This window comes from Thunnus maccoyii, chromosome 21 (genome assembly GCF_910596095.1).
Source record: "Thunnus maccoyii chromosome 21, fThuMac1.1, whole genome shotgun sequence".
NCBI lineage: Eukaryota > Metazoa > Chordata > Actinopteri > Scombriformes > Scombridae > Thunnus > Thunnus maccoyii.
Genome location: NC_056553.1, coordinates 14,872,044 through 14,885,931, shown reverse-complemented (window position 1 = coordinate 14,885,931; position 13,888 = coordinate 14,872,044). Strand labels below are relative to the sequence as shown.

Sequence of the window (13,888 nt, the reverse complement as noted above, 5' to 3'; positions counted from 1 at the left end):
TGATTTTGTTTTCAGATTTGATTCTGTATGTTTTTCAGGACGTACTCATACCTGTGTATGACCCGCTCAGGTGAAGTCAAGTGTTATATTTCTTTCCCATACTTGTTAGGTGTTAGGTAATAAACAGTACTGTGCTCTTGGTTTAATAAACAGTACAAACTATAACTCACTATATATTAAATAAAAACAGACATTAACGTTACTCCCTAAAGTAGAGTGAACTATGTAGAGTAAATGCGGGCTGTATTATAAAGTGTTATCCAATTTTATTCACTATATTATTTTTGATTATGATAGGAAAATAATTAGGGCCATAGTTTTGCAAGTACTGTTGTCTCAAAAATACCAAATAAAATCTCTGAATTTTTAAAAATTATTTGTATTTGTTTTATGTTATTTAACTGTTTAATAATATTTTCTGTAGGTTTTATTTCCTAACATGAGGGTCTAAACAGGGTTTTAAAACCATCTTCACACTGGCCTGGAATACAGTTGTGGTGGGGAAATACCATGCCTTTAATGTCCGAATAATCATTTGCTAGCTTAAAAGCTGTCACCTTTAAACATGCCTAGTATAAAAATATGGGAATCAGCATATACTAAAAAAACCCACATTAACTTGTGGAATATTTCCCCCAGATTGCTAAAACCCACAAATTCCCAGAGGAAATATTGAGGACATGATTTTGTGGTCCTTAGGTAGCTACGGCTCTGAATAAAAGAAGATGGAATAGAATAGAAAATTTGCCATTACTGACAAAATAAAACATCACAATAGAATCAGTAAACATTCGTTTATTGAAAACATTCTGTCCAGCATTTTCTTAATGTGTTATATGCAAATGACTTGAAAAAAAAGATAAAATGCAATGAAATTTGACAAAGAGAAAGACAGATAAACAAATAAATAATAATGCTCAGACATCTTTGAAAGTATAAATAAAGGTTAGTTGATGGGTCAGTAGGATCATGTATGCACCCATTGATGAAATTTAATCTCATTTTATTTCATACATCCTGTCATTTTGTCATCTCAACAGGGCTTTCAGCAATCATTTAGATATAAAAACAATCTGAAATTCTACTGTAAAGACATCAATAAAAAGAAATGTAATGTGAATTCAGCAGCTGAAATATGGACTTTCATATCTTTGTGGTTACATGAAAATGATTTTAAAAAACCTGATTCTGTTTTTTTTCTTCCATTAACAACTTTACATTAAAGGTATTCTATTTTTCAAAAGACAAAGTTTCAGTCCCATATCTGAAATTATCAGTGTTCCATGGCTCGTCAATCCTTGCCAGGTGTGGAGCACCGGTTGGGGAAATGCACCTCTGCGGTCCAAAGCAAAGAAAAAAACTTGATGCATACACCACAAACTTTTTAAAAAAATGTTTCTCATCACAACACTCTACATTGGTAAAGTTTCTCAGAGCAACAGTTCACTCAAGATGCACAAGGGGGAGAAACCTTAGCTCCGAATGTTGTCAAACTTGGCAAGATGCAGAGGAATGATGCATCTGTCTGATGTATCTGCAGAGAAATGAAAACACTATTACTTTAAGTCTGTTCTAGGTCCTACCCTTTTCTCATCTGCTGCCTGGGCTGCTTGTGATCGAATTGGTTCAGACTTACTTAATTACTGATGTGTCTGCATCCATTTATTTACTGGCAGATGAGTTTGTGAGAGAGAAAGCGAAAAACAGAGAGTGAAAGATAGGAGTGTGCATGTGTGCATTGTTTTGGACAGTTTTAATACCTATAATAGAAGTGTTCACACAGTTGGAAAACAGAGAGACAACTCACAGACATCAGCACAATGTGTCTTAAGAAAAGAAAAATATTTTATTCAAAATCTGCAGGAATACGGTTCTGTGTATGGATTGTGTGAATGAAGAGGTAAAAGTGCAGAGAGTATGGATGTGAATAATACATATAGGGCATTGAATACAGAATAAATAATGTACACATAGATGGCATATACGTTGAAACTGACACAGAAAGAAGAAAATAAGTACTTGGACAAGAGAATTTGCAGAATAGGAGTTGTACCAAAAATAAGCTCATGAATCTCAAACTTGGACCTAAAAAAGTGGGACATTTTTAGTAGTAATAGTAGGGTTTTTTTGTTTTTTGCCAGTGTTTGTAGACTAGAAAAGCTAGCAAAGTAAATAGTTAGCCTAGCTCCCCTTGGAGTAAGCAAGTGGTCACCATGGACACTGGTCAGCAGGCAGCTAACACCATGTCTTAACTGAATGTGACACGAGCGATCGTCAGCGACAAGATCAGTTTGTTCGCTTTGTTTTCTATTGGAACGTCCTTACTGGCCGTGAGCAATGAAGTGATGCAGTGCTGTGCAGCGTGATGCAGTGTGCCGTTTTGAGCTGAACTTTTGTTGGATGCCCTGTTTCTATTTATTCCCTGTCGCTCATGTTGAAAGCGTGTCATGGATGAGGAACAGCTGATTCATTTAGTTGAAATGAGGAGTTATCTCTATGATACCTCTTCATTTCACTGCAAAAACCTAAATAAGGTAGCAGCTGGCTGGAGGGAGATTGCCAGGGAGCTGGTTAAGTTACTGTTGGCTATATGTTGTCATTTCCAGTAAAGAAACATCTAAATATCACAATATAAAAGATGTGTTTTCTGTTTAAAAAGTACAAACGTAGGATAGCAAGGTCTCACCCATCTTTTACTTGAGTGGTTACGTCTCTAATCTGATCTTGAGTGCATAGCTAATAGATACGTGGTTTGTTAACTTGGCATAACAGAAGTGCATATTTAATGGATTCAGTGTGGATTCAGTGTATCTGATGTTACTTGATGCGATGTGATAGTCAGACGCTCGCTTGCTGTTAGGACACGGTGTAAGCACAGCAGAACTCTCAGAGTGAAGAGCAGGGAGATTGAATACCCTGTTAAATGTAAGAGTGGAACAGCTAGGCAGAAACACAAGAAGACAATGTGTGAAAACCCAGCGGTGCTTTTCACTGACTATGCCCAACAAAGGAAGGAAGAAGAACAACCTCATAATCTTCTCTGATTCCATCTAAATCTGGAAAGATACTCTTTGCAGCAATCACGCATACGTATTGAGCAAGGGTATCAGCTCAGGAGGCAGATTAAAGATCTGTAAAGATGAACAACTTGACAAGGATGACCCCCTGCTTAACATCACATATTACACCAAAGGAAAGGTCATGGTCCCAGGGAATGAAGCAAACCTGAAGTCCTTTGAAGAGGCTTTTCCCCTGTTGAAAACTAAGGTGAACACCAAGAGGATCAGTGTCCCTTCTGGCAGTGAAGATGATGAGAGCCCTGTAGAAAACCCCACCACCTTGTCCATCTCTGTCCCTCCCACACCTGCTAGCTCCACCAACCAGCTGAAGGAGAGAATAGCCGTGCTGGAACTGGACTTTGCTGAATTCAAAGAGCTGACCCACGCCAGGCTGTCTGACCCCTGAGACAATACTCTGTAGCACCTTAAAGAGGAACTCCAGCAGCTCAAGACAATCAGGCCTTGGCATCTGACTTCAGAGGAAGTCTAGAGGCACTCAAACAGGAGAACAGTGTGATCCTTACTCAGTTAGCCAAAGTGAAGGAGGATGCTGAAAAGAGAGAAGGGAGCTTCACCAGGCAAGTGCAATGCCTGACAAACTAACTTTAATCAGTCCCCACAATGACAAGTACAGAGACACAGACTCTCCCTGCCAGTGTCCCAAACTCCTACCTTTTCTCTGTCCCACCCTCTCTGCTCTGCACCCAGCCCAACAACACCCTGGCACCTCCTGATACATCCACACAGCCAGCTGCCAACTGCCACCCCCACAAATGGTCCTGCTGGGTGATTCTAATGGGAAACCAAGCCTTTTCTTGGTAAGAAAGTACTGTCTAAATGCTGCAGTACCACAGTTAAGGCAATAAAGCTGTTGAAAGAGGAGACCCTCTGGAGCCCTCAGTGCCTGGTGATCCACACAGGAACAAATGACCCGCACAGTCTCCATAAGGACACTGCTGAGGCAGTGAGGAATATGGCTCAGCAGGCCAGTAGGGAGTTCCCTGACCCCTGTATGATGATCTCCACTCTGCTGCTTAGGACAGACACCCCTCCTCATGTCATCCATGACATTAATATGGAGATCAGAAGATGATGTGCCACCTTACCTAATGTCTACTTTTCCCTCCTCACAACCATTAGCACCTGGGACCTCTATGATGGACCTTCAAAGACATGGCCCATGGACACAGCCCTTTCACCCCCTCCTCTACTAAGAGATTTAGAGGTCATCCCTGACCTCCTCCTCCCCATCACCACCCCAGGATCATCCCCCCTGCTGTGAGGAGACACAACATTCCAGCCTGGATGTCCCACTCCCTATGTGCCCACCACCTCACCACTGTGAAACACAGCCAGAGGAGGCTACCTTCCCCCTCCTCAACCCCCCAGTCCCATTTACAGCATCAGCAGCAGAGATATGCAGCCACACCTGCCCCTTGTCCTCTTGTCCCACCCACAGCAGTGGAGCTATGAAGCAGTAGCTGCCCCTTGTCCCTCTCCCCACCTACAGCAGCAAAGCTATGCTGCAGTTGTAGCCCAGCCTACTGCCACAGTCCCTCTCCCTGCTACCTCTGAGCTGGGAGACATCAGGGAGATTCTGCACACCCTGTGCACCTAGATTCTGTTCAGCTAAGATGTACATACTCAATAAATAGTACATGCCTCCATGGAATTTATGCCATATTATTATTTAGTATTGTAAATGTATAGACAGTTGTAGGTGCTTTCATATTTGTCTCACTAATGCGTTCATTTCATATAAGCTGCTGGAATATTAAGGCTCTCCACCTCTGAACCTTTGAACTTAACAGTGGAAACTCTGAATTCATGAAATCTATCAAAGACATTGATATAATTGTGTTGACAGAAATATGGTGTCAAAATGCTCTGCTCACTCACTGTCCTCCAGGATATAATGAAGTCATGGTGCCCTTTTAAATTAAAAAAATATATGTAAGGGCAGAACATCGAGGGTGATCCTGTACCAATGAAATCTTAAGCAAATATAAAGGTACAATTAGGAACAAAAAACAAAATTATACCCACATGAAACTATCAAGATAATGAGAATGCCGTTAATCAAAATCAAATCTGGGATGTGGAACAATTTCAACACAAAGCAACCACAAGCATTACCCATCCAAAATGGTGACATCTGCAGAGCACATTTTGAAAATCTGTACAAAGACATACCAGTAAATCTAATTAATTCAGATCAATGGATTATAAAGAAAAACTCCAAACATTAAGATAAATAATTAAAGACAACCCAAACCCCCTTGATTTCCCAATCACTTGGGAAGAATTGACCACACGAACAAAATCTCTCCAGCCAAGGAAAACTTGTGGTCCAGACAGCATTAAATATGAAATGCTCAAATGCAGCATCCCAGAGATGCAGGGTGCAGTGTTGAAGTTATTCAATGTAGTATTACAGTCGGAATTCCTGACATCTGGTGCAAAAGGCTCACTTCCACCAATCACAAGAGTGAGGACAAATCAGGCCCTAGTAACTACTGTGGCATCTGTGTCAGCAGTTGTTTAGGTAAATTATTCTGTAGTATTCTAAATAAAAGAATACCAGATTTCTTTGACCAACACTCCATCTAGAGTAAGAATTAAATTGGCTTCCTCCCAAAACACTGCACCACCGATCGATCATGTATATACCCTTCAGACTTTAATTAACATGTACACCAAACAAAAAGTGGTAAGATATTCACTAGTTTTATTGATTTAAAGAAAACTTTTGACTCTATTTAGCATGAAGGCTTCTACATTGTGATATGGGGGCAAAATGTATGATCTGGTTAAATCAACGTATTTGGAAAATAGGTGTGCTGTTAAAATTGGAGACAAACGAACTGAATTCTTCACCCAGAGAAGAGGTATTTGTCAGGGTTGCAATTTAAGTCTGGCTGTATTTAATGTGTATACAAATGAACTTGCTACTCAGTTGGATCAATGTGCTGTTCCTGGCCTCTCCCTCCTAGATAGAGAGGTGACGTCTCTGTTTTATGCTGATGACCTTGTTCTATTGTCTCCCGCTGAACAAGGACTACAGCAACAGCTGAACATAGAAGAAAAGTACTGTCAGAACTGGGCCCTGGTAGTAAATATGAAAAAGAAAGAAAACTAATGTTGAATGACTAATGTAATGATTTTTCAAAAACGCTCCAGATGTCAGGAGAGAACAGTATGAATTATACCTACCTTGGAATAACCATCACAACATCAAGGAGTTTCAACTTGGCAGTTTATGCACTAAAAGAAAATGTTTGAAGAGCTCTCGATGCAATTAAGAGACAATTTTATAATTTCCAAATTCCAATTAAAATCTGCCTTATAATATTTGACAGTGTCATTCTGTCCATTGCGCTGTATGGTAGGGAAGTATGGAGTCCACTCAGTCTTCATAGCTCTACCCATTGGGACAAACATCCAACAGAATCTTTACATGCAGAATTCTGCAGATACATTTTACAAGTACACAGAAACACGCCAACAAATGCATGTAGATCAGAATCAGGAAGATACCCACTGATAATTAACATTCAAAGGAGAGCAATCAATTTTTTTAATCACCTTAAATCCAGCCCCTTAGACACCCTCTATTCCAAAGCCCTCTAAATCCAAGAGCTGAGCCCAGAAAAGAGTCCTCTATGTTGGTTGTTGCTGAGATTAACTGCCCTGTCTCAGACACACTCTGACTAGTCTCACACCAACACTGCCTTCCAAACACCAATCAGAGTAAACCAAATTATAGAAAATTAGAATGTGATCTGGCCCTAAAAAGAGATTATGAACTGGCAGAATATCTCTGTCAGAGATAAAAAGCAGAGACAGATCCTAACCAAGTACAGGCTCAGTGACCACAAATTGGCAAATGAAAAAGGACGACACAAAAAATCATGGCAACCAAAAGAAAACAGAATATGTGGTCACTGTTTGACAGGTGAGGCTGAGACAGAGATGCGCTTCCTCCTACAATGTAAAACATTCGATGAAATAAGGAACATTTACTTTAACAAGTTCAACTCTGTAATTTCAGATTTCTTAATGAACTTAATGACCTCTCAAAATTAAAAATACTCCTTGGAGAAGGAGACAGGGCAAATCTTGCTGCCCGATATTTAGTAACATGCCACTTAGACTCACACTCTCATACACACACACACACACACACACACACACACACACACACACACATACACACACACACACACACACATACACACACACACACACACACACAAATACATGAATAGGATATACTGTATATATATATATGTATAATTAATATATATCAATCTTAACTTTGTGTTAATGTTTCATTTAATCTTGCTGCTTTGGCAATATTGTTGTTGTGATATTCATGCCAATAAAGCAAATTTTAATTTGAAGAAAAAAAAATTGAGTAAGAAAAAATTTGCATATGCAGTTATGTATGAATTGTATGTGTTTATGTCATGTGCTTGCAGCTCATCCACTCTTCCCACTCTTCACATGATGCAGCCTGTTTTTCAGTTTTAATTCCAAAACCCGCCTCACAACATTGAGGGCTATTAGAGTGTGAGGCTAATTATTCCTTTCTGTAGTACCATAATGGGTTGATTTCATCAGGAGGGACACAAAAAGTGAATGAAATTGTCTGTCAGATACCTGTGATTATTTAAACTGTCTAGAAGTCATTGTATTCTCCTGACTGGTGAAACAAATCTCTCTGGCACTTACAATTCAGTTTGGGTCTGCTCTTCCTTCAAAGCAAATCAGCCACCACAAACAGACATCTAAAAAATATATGATTGTGAGACATGGATGGCATGTGCTGACAGTTTAATGACACACTTAAGGGACAGAGGAACTGCTGACCAAAAGCCAATAAATCAAAGAAAAAAGGTGAAGCTTTATTGTTATTTATTTTACAAAGCATCAGTAAAATCAGCCCTGAAAGATAATTTGATAACGTTAAAAATCATCTTTTCAATTTGCCCTAGTAGAAAAGTCTGATTTAATACAAAGATATTAAGCTTCTACAGTAGAAGACAGTTAGAAGACAAACAGACTTGAAGTAAATATGTTTGACAAAGAAAAAGGACTCTTTTTCAAAGAAAAGATGCCTGTCAAAAAGTTAGTCTGTGATAAAATGAAAATGGTGAAATTTATTTGAGCAGTGCCTTGTACCTAATGATTTAGCTAAGCAACAGCATGCAATGCAATTAATTAATTTCAACGAGGCTTTTTTCCCATTTCTTATGTCCATATGACTCATGTATTAGTAGATGGGGGACTTTCATATTTTAATGTTAGTATGTTAATGTTTTAATGGATATAAAAGAAGCATGCATAAGCCATACACCTGGGCCTTATATTGTTATTCAAATTAAATTGCCTTTGGATATTTCAACAATATTAAATTGGATTATGTTAGTAATTAGATTGAGTTCAATTCCAATTTTCACTAATAAAACAAAATATATTATCTTAAATTTGACAAACGGCAAGCATCTATAATTTGCTATTAAAATCATAATATGTATGCTACTAATTAGAAAAATGCATGCTTAAAAAGTAAATTGAAAATGTTTGATCACATTAATTTTGTTATCAGTGAGGAATCTATGACAATGACAATGTTTCTGACTATCATCCCAAATTCACTTCAGTAATCATTTTCATCTAAAGATCTATATCTTTCCACTGAGACAAAAAAATCTGGATTGACTACAGTACGTACAGTATAGAGCTGACTGATTTTCATAACTTCCCCTGTTCACAGCATAGCAGCTGGAGTATTTTCATCTAGTCCTTTGTGTTCATCTTTGCACATGAATACATATTTAATATCCTTTTCGTCAAAGTGTCCCTTCATCATCATCAGCAGCATCATGCTGGTGTAAATCTTCGCTCCGCTTTTTCATATGTCAGTGACGCCCGTTCGTACTGATCCAGGATTGCACTATTCTCAAGAAGTCTACATGATAGAGACAATGCAACGTAATGTAGAACATAAGCAGACACACACACGCACACACAACAGAACACATTTTTCACACTAAACGACAAAACAATAGGTAGCACTTTATGTGACTGCTCCATTATTTATAAGCATGAGCTTCTGTAGCTCTACTTTGCGTCAAACTTTTTAATTAACAGTTAAATCTCACATAAATATAATATATTGGGCTTATTACGTCCTCATGACAGCAGTATCGTGGAGCATACACATGAAATGTTACACACAGGCGTAAATACTATGCTTCACAATTAACCAAACACAAAATCAAACACTACAAGAGACATAAACCATGCAAAACTACAGAGGAATTCTGTATAAGTTTATGATCAATGAAGATTTGTATATTACAAAGAGATTAATAGGATATTTCAATTATCCCAGTGTGCTATCTTTAATTTTTGGTTCAGTGCAAAAATCCCACTGATGTTATATGATGAAAACATCAGGGATTTTGTCTGCTTTCAATTTTGTTCTTTGTGTGGAAGTTTCTTTACATTATTAATGTAATTTTTTGTTGTAGGCCTACTGGGAGAAAAGTGAAAAGGTTAGACATATTAACTGATAACAGCTTCAACTTAAGATGACTGAAAAAGTCCATGCCAATGAATATCCACTGAGTAATACAATGTATGTCCTCGGGAAAATAGGACATACAGTAAACTTGAGCATCACAGAGACTTCAAACAAACTCACTAGGAGGACAAGATGGCTGCAAGCAGGAAAACCATCTTGGTGAAAATGAACAATTAAAAAACATAAAAAAATTATATATATAAACCCGCGCAAAAATCACAGAAAAGGAAAAATAACTTACATAAAAGTATATACTGACTGGGCAAATGATGACTACACAATAACATATAAAGATGTTGATTGTTGGATAAGGGTGCTTACCTTGAGATTGTCTCTTAGACCCTAGTTGTGTTGTACTCTGATTCATGTTTGCTCAAAGAGCCAATGAGGCAGAACCTGAAATGTCATGGCTCTTTTGTTTAATATCAAATTCCTTTTGCATAGAGAGGTTATAATGCATAATGTGCTACATAACAGCAAAATATGTCATTAGTTATGTGCTAATCTCTAAGAGCCTTGCATGCAGACTTGTAGAAAATTAATAAACAGTCAAGAACACTCTGAAAGAGCACATTAAAAGTGCATGCAGGAGAAGGTTGAAGTTTTTTTTTTCTCCAAAAATGTACTCTGATACCTTCACATAGTGTTTTTGTAAACATATACAATTACTTTTCAAGCAGTTATGATGCAAGTACACAGTAAAATACTTCTTTTTTTTAAATAGAAAATCTTGTTCATGCCAAAATATTGAGCTATATAGAATATAAGTCACATATTTTCAGTGTAACAGTTGGGAATACAAATGCATATTTTATGATAATTTGCATTCATGTTCGTCATATCTATGAATATCAGGCACCGATTCAAAGCCCTTGCGTTAACAGTCAAAATCAGACTGATTGCAGAAATAATATCTGCTAAAATGAGGTTTGTATTTGCTTAAAGAACTCTGACAAACCCCAATGTACAATAGAGTCTTAGATGTATGCTATACATCATCATTTGAGGAAAGCTAGCAGGGGGCTAATTTACATATTCAAGGCTGAGCATGCAAGAGGGGGCCAATTTGTCTATCATAATTTAGCCCTTTGTGAAAATTTGAAAAAAAAAGTTTTTAATGATAGAAAGAAGAGAAAGAACAAGGATCAAAGCAAAAAAGAAGCTTCATAATCTTGAAAATAATGAGAGGAGGAGGAAGAACAAAGCTAAAATAAGAGGTAAACAAAAATATAATGTAAACATCCCACACACATTTCAAACATCCCCATAGTTAACTCTAGGGTTGTTGCTCTTGTCTCATCAGAAATCTATGGATACTGACCGCTGTACTGCCTTCTCGTGGCGTGAAAGCCGGTGGCTGGTGGTGGGAACTTCTTCCAGGTCATCATCCAGGTCACATCCATTGTCCGCTGCCTCTTGTGAGTAGCTGTGCTTCATGACCAAAATGCTCCTGCGGTTTCCCGTGGCTGGCAGCAAGGGCCGCACTGCCATAGGCGGCTGTGGAAGGTCTGTGAGCAGAGTGGCGGCCGCTGCGTCACGAGCGCTCAAGTTTCCACGGCTTCCTCGTCCACTGAGAGACAGCTGGGATATGTGGGCTGAGCCGGGGTTGGAGGATGAACCACAGTGGTGATCATGGACGCAGCGTGAGGAGGCACGTCGAAGGGCGTGGTAGTTCTCGAAGTCTTCCGCCAGGTCAACTAAGTCTGCTGAGGCTGCCGCTGCTGTGGTGGCACTACGTAAAGTACACAGCTCATAGTGAGGTGGCTCAAAGACCTCTTGAAACATGGTGGGGTCAAAGTCCTCACGCCGCAGGATGTACTTTTTACGTGGCTGCTTGATCTGGACAATGACGGAGACGATGAGGAGAATGAGGACGATGCAACAAGTGACACCAATTATGGTCCCGTTTGTGTTGTTCAGGTTGTCCAGGATGTTTGCTTTCCTTTTCTCTGTACAGGGTAGAGAAACATAAAGGGAACATTTATAAGAATATAACTTATATGGCCTTGTATGATGTCATGGAAGATGATTATTAGAAAACAAAACACATACAAGTGTGCTACAGAACTGTGAACATCAACTGTATTCCCAGTTAACTGACTGTTTGCCAAACCTCTTTCCGCTTAGCAACTGTAATTAGGCACAGCAGGCCTGTCAAACAGATTTCTCTGCATGTTTAAGTGATCTGCATTGGGCAAAAGTTGAAGGAATGGATCAAACAGTGTGTCTATCTGCTCTAATGTAAGTTGCAAATGATAGCATGTCCAGCTAACTAGCTTACCACATGCAGTAGAGAAGTTACCAAACCAAGCATTACTTCCAAGGCCAGGGGCATGTCGTGCTACATAATTTGGTGAGGTTGCAGGTTACGTTTCATAAAAGCCCCGATCATGACCAGCACATTTACCATGTAGTGCTCCTCCACTGTGTGGATGCTAGTCCTGGATGCTATTATATCATCTAGCTGTTAGAGCTGCTGCTCTATTGTATTTTGGGAAGTTTTCACTAAAGCAAGGCCACTCATTTGTTACTCGAGATAATGTTCACTAAACATATTGCTTAGTCCTCATCCTAAAAGCTTTTTCTCTCGTTATGTTAAAAGTAATCATACTGTTTCAAAGTACATACTTTGAAGCAGGAACACCTGTCTTGCTTTGTTCAAGAATGTAAGTTAAGCAGCTAAACATGGTACAAAATAACAGCCTGGCCTTCCATTCTTCCTTTATACTTATAATACTACGATCAACTACCTCTAAACTGCAATACAAGAGCAACGTTTCTTTATTTCCATGTCTTGTAGGTGGATCATGAACTGGTGAGGATGCTGACTTTTTTGGGACCTATCAGCTTTAGCATTGTTCTTTTATATGATATCATGAATCAACTGCATATTTAGGAACTCTAGACAGGATCCTTTTTTTAAGACGAGTCAGCTTGAAACATTAAAAAGTAAGCTGGCGACAATGTCCTCAATTAATTTAGGTAAGTAATGTTACCTTAATTAGCTAGCTAGCTACAGCTGATAAAATCTGCCACTGACAGTTGTCATTTCAGCTGAAAAAAATCACAGTATATCTATATGAAATAAAAGACCCAATCTTTCAAATGTTACCAAGAATTTCTAATGATAATCCACCACTATTATCACTGTAAATTGCATAGGTGCAAATAGTAAGCTTGACAGGCTTAGCACTTGGCGGTGAGCCTTAGTGAACAGTTAATTGTAAAAAAAAAAAAAAAAAAAAATCCTTAGCACAAGCTAAAAGAAAGAAAAACCATAGTTCCTAACAAATGGACCAAAATTAAGGCCACAACTTTCATGAGCTATCAAACGGACGGACAAAAAGGTCTTTCTGGGTTACAGCTATAGTCTATTTATCACAAGGGAAACTACAGAGAGCAGCAGAGACTAAGAGTGTGTAGAGAAGCAATCTGTGGGGAGATCTCTGACATTTAAATGCTGGATGAACTTGTAGCACAGCACACAAGGCTTCAGTGACAGTACATGGTTACATTCAGAAGCGTAAAGGAGACAGGAATAAAACTTGACATTTTACAGCTAATGAGGACAAATGTGGGCACTGCGTTGGCCCTATGCATTACTAGAGCGGAGAGAAGGCAGAAGACAGAGTAACATGATGAGAAACATGGTCCTCTCTTGCTGAGTTCTGCACAATTTCAAACTCAGACTGTAGGGTGAAAAGGTATCTTAGTCTGAGTGAGGAATAGGCCATGCGGAATTTAATTGATGCAATTTGTCATTGGCATACATACTACACAGGAATCTTCTCTGTACAACATTTCAATCTGATCTGGAAGAAGGAAAAACAAACTAGAACACATTTACTGAAAGACAAGCACAATGGCGTAATGGTCATCAAATACACATTGTATTTATTGACGAGAGTTCAGGGCAGCTGAAGTATAGATCTCATCTTATGTACTTGGAATACAGTGATGAAAGGTCAAATAACAGCAGACAAATTAATTGGCAATATAATACAATAAAAAAACTGGCTTATCCCCCTGGTCTTCAGACATCTCAGTTAATTATTGGAATGGCATCATATACGAATATGCTGCAATAAGGAAATCTCAGTCAGAGAAGTAGATAAATTATGAAGCTGCCAGTATCAAGACACTGGGGATCAATGCATAGATCAAGCGGAGTGAATGATTGAAGTACAAAACAAATTAAGAAATTGGCAGTATCTTCAGGGTCTTGCTTACTTCAGGG

General features: G+C 38.6%; 1 protein-coding gene across 3 annotated transcripts in view; it reads right to left on the bottom strand.

Annotated features, from left to right (window-relative positions):
- Positions 1-922: 922 nt before the first annotated feature.
- Positions 923-13,888, bottom strand: part of neto1l (neuropilin (NRP) and tolloid (TLL)-like 1, like) — an 84,707-nt gene continuing 71,741 nt past the window's right edge. The window contains exons 10-12 of one of the 3 annotated variants that reach the window (XM_042398679.1): positions 10,973-11,600; positions 9,973-10,047; positions 8,956-9,033 (exon numbers count right to left, since the gene is read on the bottom strand). In XM_042398679.1, the coding sequence (XP_042254613.1) occupies positions 9,987-10,047; positions 10,973-11,600 (689 nt within the window). In that variant the 3' untranslated portion in view covers positions 8,956-9,033; positions 9,973-9,986. Of the gene's footprint in view, positions 1,535-8,011; positions 9,034-9,972; positions 10,048-10,972; positions 11,601-13,888 lie in introns of those variants that run through there. The other 2 variants (XM_042398680.1, XM_042398678.1) reach the window with 2 other exon arrangements.